This window comes from Lupinus angustifolius, chromosome LG20 (genome assembly GCF_001865875.1).
Source record: "Lupinus angustifolius cultivar Tanjil chromosome LG20, LupAngTanjil_v1.0, whole genome shotgun sequence".
Taxonomy (NCBI): Eukaryota; Viridiplantae; Streptophyta; class Magnoliopsida; order Fabales; family Fabaceae; genus Lupinus; species Lupinus angustifolius.
In genome coordinates, this window is record NC_032028.1 from 1,097,292 (window position 1) to 1,103,736 (window position 6,445).

The window sequence follows — 6,445 nt, forward strand, 5'->3', positions numbered from 1 at the left end:
ATCCTCTCCGTTAAGTGATTTTTTTATTAGTTGATGTCAACTTCTGAAATTGAAAAAACTACACGAAAATTCTCAAGAATAAATCTTTATATGCAAATAAAATATAGATCCTGATTTGATATATATGCTGCTGTCCCATACAAAGCAAAATCGGAATAATATATAATTAACTAAACACAAATCGATCACGTATCAGATTCATGTATGTATATAGATGGATATCATATAAAGAAAAAATATACTAATGTCTCTTTCATCCTTATCCATGTTGTTCTACTCTACAGCTTTTGTTTAAGATATACAAAGGCTACTCCTTTTTATCAGCTTTATAGAACTCACGGATCCCTTAAATCAAGATTGTTTCCCAATTAAGCTGCAGTTTTATCATAAGATACCAGATCCATAATAAAAGGCTTTCTTAATATTCATCATTACACTATTACTTGTAAGTTAAGATAAGGAATCAATGAAATCAAATAGGAGGTAAGTTATATAGAGGACCAGAGTATATCTCTTCTCCAACAATATCAAAATTTATGATTCATTAAAATATAATAAACTTATTTGAAGACTAATTTTTTTATTTTTTAATAAGTATTTGATAATAATGATGAGTTTGACATAACTATAAGTTTATTGCTTAATAACCATAAAGTTATGAGTTCAAATTTTAATTTTTTTAATTTTTAGTAAGTATTTGATAATGATGATGAGTTTGGCGCAACTATAAGATTATTGCTTACTAACCATAAGGTTATGAGTTCAAATTTTACGATACATGCACTTATAAGATAAGACTGTATATGCTGCTAAATAAGATTCTTGTGCAATGTGTGATTACACATCTGATTTTTTATTCTGACTAGAACTTCCAAGTGTTTTCTGAACGATAGAAAGGATGAGGGTCACCTGTCCCTAACAGTATCTCATTTCTTGTCTCAAGTCAATCATATATTGACACTTAGGTAAAAGAAAAAATTTAAAGCAAAAAATAATAAAATGTAACACTCTGATTAATTTGGCACATAAAGTGAGACTCTGTTTAGGACATGTGATCTCTTTCAGATAGAAACATGTACCACATGGTGAGGAGACCATCCAAACAATGAGAGTCACATGTTCCAGAGTCAAAATCAGAGCCATCCAGGTCCATGGTCTTCACTACCAATGGCTGTACTTGTCCCCTCTCCCTTGTGCACTCTGCTTTTTCATGTCCCTTTTCTCACAGCCAATTCTCTCTGTCAACACTGTCAAGTAGGTCCTACATTTATGACAACTCTCAATCCCATTGGTCCTTTACCAAACACGTGTGACAGGTTGAGCTGGTCGGTTTAATTTATTAATCAATGTTCCTTCTATGCACCTAAAGATTAAGTCACCTAGATTATTGTCCCTCACTTATGTTGCTATATAATTCATTAGCCACCAAACTAGACTCACAACTTATTACACCACATAGAATCTTATTATCAATTACATATCTCTTTTACTCAGAAACCAGAATTGAACATAGTTGGTTTTGAACTCATCATATACCAAGCTAGCTAATATCTATATCAAGAAATGGAGAATTCATTTGGATGCTATGAAACAAAGATGAATATGAAGGACACAGAGTTAAGGTTGGGGTTGCCAGGAACTGATGACATGGAGAAAAGTTCATGCAATTACTCTGTTGTTAGAAGCAACAACAAAAGATCTTCACCAGAAGCCAGTGATGAAGAAGAATCCATAAGCAAGAATGGTTCTAATACCATAAGTGATGATGACCAACACAATTATGCCCCACCTTCAAAGTAATTCATCTATATATATATATACTTGCTGTATATAAATGCATGAGTTTGATATGAATGTTAAAGTTTTGTACTATATATATATATATATTTGAGTGATAATATTAATGAATGAAAGTAATGAATTGCAGGGCACAAGTAGTGGGATGGCCACCAATTAGATCATATAGGAAGAACAATATACAACAGAAGAAGGATGAGGAAGTTGATGGGGTTGGGATGTATGTAAAAGTGAGCATGACTGGTGCACCTTATTTGAGGAAGATAGATCTCATGGTTTATAAGAGCTACCTTGAACTCCTAAAGGCCTTGGAAAATATGTTGAAGTGCAGATTTGGTGAATATTCAGAAAGAGAAGGGTATAATGGATCTGAATATGTTCCAACTTATGAAGACAAGGATGGTGATTGGATGCTTGTTGGAGATGTTCCTTGGCAGTAAGTATCTTCTGCTCATCAATAATTATTTGTTGTTGTGTTTTCATCCATCTTATGGTTTTTTTGGTTATATTAATTGCAGAATGTTCATGTCCTCCTGCAAAAGGCTGAGAATTATGAAAGGATCAGAAGCAAAGGGGTTCAAAAAATAAAACAAGACCATATTCACATGCAAAAGGGTTCCCTCTGTTTGAGTTCTAAAAGCAAACACTTCTTCACCTTTGTGAGAGGTGGTCATGTTTATTGAGACAAATACATACATACTTTTCTTTTTCTTTTCAATAGCTACCTCATTAAGCATATATAGTCTTCTCGTGAATCCTCAAAATCAGAACGAGAAATGGAAAACAGATATAGAAATATAAAAATAAAAGATAAGGGAATTGCAAATGTTATTTGAATGTACAGGCATATGTAACATCTTGTTTTGGCATATACTTATTTGTGTACAGTTGATTTCGTTGTTTCTTTTGTTTCCTTTTCTTTACAATTGTTTTCGCTTAAATATAAGATCTAAAAGGGAAATTTCTTTTTTGACTCCACCATTGCAAATGGATCTTCAAACCAAAAACATATCTTGTAAGCATGTATTAGTAATAATTAGTATATATGTTTATCCCACAAGCTACCCTTAATAATTTCAACCAAGATTGGTGTAGTTTCAGGATTCTAAGTCCTTCACAATATTTTATTTGCGCACTAATACTAACCATGCCATCACTAAATGGTAAAATGTTAACGGTCATCTAACTCTTCTTTTTATCAGGAATCAAGATCGTTTTCTTCTGCCTACTTTATAATCATTAAAACAACAAATTGAATAGCAAAAATGTAAAACAAAAGGGATGAAAATCATGAGTAGAAATAATAATTTGAAATCAAATGGTACAAAAAGTTTCCTAGTTGATACCAAATTGTGTATACTAAGCAAGAACTAACACATGGTTTTAAAAAGACAAGATTTCATCAGCATTGATCATATGTACAGGCATCCTAGTGTTGGGAGCAGCATTAGACCCCATCCTTGAATCCAATATTGCCAATTGGGACTTGACCCATGGTGGATTGGATCTGCCTTCAATCCACAGAGCTTCTCCTGTATCTTTGTGCTTAAAATCAGGACCTTTAGGGTTCTTCTGAATTATCCAAAAAAATAATTTGAAGATGTAAGGCATGACAAAGTCACAAGAGCTTTCTAAAATAATAAATGGATGATACAACTTTAAAACAATCTCATTCATCAGTGATCATGAACTACAAGTTAATCATGGCTATGAACCAATGCACAGGAAAGTTTCTAGTCTTAATCCAAGCAAAGGAGTTAATCATGGCTATAAAATAATGCAGAGGAGATATCCCTGTGTTAACCCAAGCAAAGAAACTTAACAATAATATTTGAGTAAATAAGTAAATATTAAATATTCATCATATCATTTTACTTGAATATATGAACTGTTACTTAAATATTGATCTAGATCCAAAAATAAAAATTGTGTACTAAAAGTAATGCAAGCTGAAAAACCGTTTGCTGGTGGGTAAATGCTTCAATGCAGTAGTAACCCAGACAGATTTGCTCAATGGTAGGCATACAAGGGGGTATAGTTCTACTATGTATTAAGTTATGCTAAGATGGAAAGCTTAAAAAATTATAAGGATATGAGAAAGTCAGGACCCTATAGATCAATCAGGTTTGTTGTAATTATTTCAATAGAACCTTTTTCACTAATTTGAAATGGGGAAGATTAAAAGGTGTTGAATAGGGGTCTTGGGTTCAATTCTTGCCGGTGCATTGGTCAATCACCTGTGTGGCCACTTTGAATGGGACAACCCCCCCTCTTCCCTAAACATTTTTGCGTAGTAAAAACCAAGTGAAATGGGGAATTCAAAAAGGTAAGTTAAACATCGGCTGATGCCGCATAGGCATCATGGAGAAGTAGCAGTAGCAAATTAGGGATATTCCGTAGGCACACAACACAATATTGAAAAGGTAAACAATCATGCAACAAAATAGCATTACAGCTAAATATGTACATTATCTTAATTTACAAGATTCAATCACAATCAAGTGGTAATTTACCTTGTTTTTCCTATTGTCCCACCACTCCCCTGGGTTGGCAAAGAATGTGTTCCATAGTTCTACCACAGAACCAGTATTATTTGCAGAATAACTCACTTTTTTGCCTGAATAAATACCAAAATTATTTAGTAAAATTCTGTTTTAAACAAAAGCATGTTGAAATTGAAACACTATATTACATTAAATACCTGAATTGGCAGGCATTGTGGAATCAAAATCTTGATCATGTGAGGATACTGAGGAGAAACTCCTCTCAATGAAATTCAGCTGCTGAACAATCACCTGAATGAGAGATCCACAAAACATGGTTATACACTTGAAGAAGAAGGACCTAAACACAACATCACAAACAACAACAACAACAACAATGTGCTAGTATAAATAATGTCAACACCAACTCCAACTACCGCCCATGTACGAGCCATACTAGATGTCACCAACTGCCCATCCTACCTCATCTACGTTTTTGACAGCCCATCTTTGTGTCAGTGGAGTAGAGTCTTTCAGTGGCATGTTTCGGTCCTCTTTCCCATTACTTAGAAAAAGTGAGCCGCCAGTTTTCAAGTACAAGATACTATCATTACCGCCTGGACAATTAGACATCCAACCCTGGACAATTAGACATCCAACCCGTAATCGCAACGATCCAGTTGCAAGAGTGGAGCTCTACCAATTGAGCTACGCAAACTATTTAAATCTAAATTTCTAATGGTTTGGCCTATGATTTTTACTAAGGCTATTAACACTCTCAAACACCTACTCCGACACCACATTAACCAATTATAATTCTGTAAAATGAAACGAAAAAAAAAGATACAATAGTTTAGTACAAGACTATATTACAGGGATTGAACAAAAACAAACCTTGTAGTAGGTTTGGGTTTTGCCATCATCAGTTTCAACAGTATCAGCTGTGAGGCGACCAGAAACATAAATCTGATTTCCTTTCTGTAAATGCTGATGTGCAATATGCGCCATTTCATTCCAGAATGACAAATTAATCCTACAATAATAATAATACAAATAATAATTCAAAAAAATAATAAAATTTAAATTAATAGAATTGAAAAGCAAAACTAAAAAGATATAGTACCAAGAAGATTGAGTCGCATTTTTCTTAACAGTTATGCGTGTCCACGCAACGACGGTACCAGAAGGAAAGTGTTTAATTTCAACAGGAGAAGCAACGATACCGATGAGATTGACGGAATTACAAAGCTCCTTCTTCCATTGAATCTCTGAGGGTTTAGGGTATTCTCCTACAACTACCTTATCTGTATCTGTAAAGGAGCACTTCAATTTCAAACTCAACAAACGATTCTGATGATGATGATTTCTGGAACCTATTGCGAATTGGGTTAAGGGTTTTGAATTAGGGTTTTGTGGAAATATTAGAGGAAGGTTCCTTAACCTCAAGCTATTTGAAGATAATGATGCTGATGCTGATGCTGGTGCCGCCATGGTTGTTACTGTTGTTGGTGGGAGAATTCAACTAGAATGATGATAAGGGTGGTTATTCAATCTTATTTATTTTTAAAACTTTCTAATTTATAATAGAATTAATCTACTTGATTTTTTTATTTTTTTAGGAATCTTGTCAGATTAGAAAATATTACTCTGATTTTTACAAATCAATTTTAAAATATGACGACAAGAGTTTCTTCATCATGCAACAATTTGACTATTAAATCAAATTGATTTGAACAAATTTAATTATTAGAAAGTTCAATCATACATATGTATCAAATAAAATTGAACCAGATCTTAGAGTTTGATAAAGTTTAAGGGAAAAAAATGTTTATCAAGTAAAAGAAATATTGTTTAAAAAATGAGAAGCCTATAAATCTTTACATTAAAGTTTTGTTTGCATAAATATAGACCAAATTTTGCGATATATTTATTAATGAGTAAAATGATTCGTTGACTCATCATATTTAACGATTTAAATCAATGTATTTGACCAATGTACGTTTGAATAACAACACAGTGAATAACATATAACATCATAGAAGAGGTTAAATATATGAACCTTCCTTAAAAAATGAGTTGTAACACAATAAAACAATGGTTCTTGGGCCCATTTGAATGGAGATCTCTCCCTGAAATTGAAATAGGAGCTAAGCTGGCCTTTTCAA

General features: G+C 33.1%; 2 protein-coding genes across 4 annotated transcripts; one reads left to right on the plus strand and one right to left on the minus strand.

Moving 5' to 3' along the window:
- Nucleotides 1,409–2,489, plus strand: LOC109336529 (auxin-induced protein 22D-like). Of its 3 annotated transcripts, none has more exons than XM_019573190.1 (4): nucleotides 1,409–1,521; nucleotides 1,561–1,796; nucleotides 1,928–2,233; nucleotides 2,316–2,489. In XM_019573190.1, exons 2-4 carry the CDS (start codon nucleotides 1,564–1,566, stop codon nucleotides 2,383–2,385), a joined length of 609 nt encoding a protein of 202 aa, XP_019428735.1. In that variant the 5' UTR covers nucleotides 1,409–1,521; nucleotides 1,561–1,563; the 3' UTR covers nucleotides 2,386–2,489. The 3 variants fall into 3 exon arrangements, with proteins under 3 accessions (XP_019428735.1, XP_019428734.1, XP_019428736.1); XM_019573191.1 differs by having other exon boundaries at nucleotides 1,422–1,557; nucleotides 1,590–1,796; XM_019573189.1 differs by having other exon boundaries at nucleotides 1,416–1,796.
- LOC109336530 (protein OSB2, chloroplastic-like) lies at nucleotides 3,064–5,786 on the minus strand. Its single transcript, XM_019573192.1, has 5 exons — nucleotides 5,404–5,786; nucleotides 5,175–5,313; nucleotides 4,499–4,592; nucleotides 4,311–4,414; nucleotides 3,064–3,369 (listed from the first exon to the last, which is right to left on the minus strand). The coding sequence occupies exons 1-5, from the start codon at nucleotides 5,769–5,771 to the stop codon at nucleotides 3,181–3,183; spliced, it is 894 nt and encodes a 297-aa protein (XP_019428737.1). The 5' UTR covers nucleotides 5,772–5,786; the 3' UTR covers nucleotides 3,064–3,180.

Coding starts and splice junctions, on each gene's coding strand:
- LOC109336529 (XM_019573190.1), top strand. CDS start 1,564: ATGGAGAATTCATTTGGATGCTATGAAACAAAGATGAATATGAAGGAC. Junction 1,797..1,927: donor AATTATGCCCCACCTTCAAA/GTAATTCATCTA, acceptor AATGAATTGCAG/GGCACAAGTAGTGGGATGGC. Junction 2,234..2,315: donor GTTGGAGATGTTCCTTGGCA/GTAAGTATCTTC, acceptor TATTAATTGCAG/AATGTTCATGTCCTCCTGCA.
- LOC109336530 (XM_019573192.1), bottom strand. CDS start 5,771: ATGGCGGCACCAGCATCAGCATCAGCATCATTATCTTCAAATAGCTTG. Junction 4,593..5,174: donor AAACCCAAACCTACTACAAG/GTTTGTTTTTGT, acceptor TCTCTCATTCAG/GTGATTGTTCAGCAGCTGAA. Junction 4,415..4,498: donor CACAATGCCTGCCAATTCAG/GTATTTAATGTA, acceptor GTATTTATTCAG/GCAAAAAAGTGAGTTATTCT.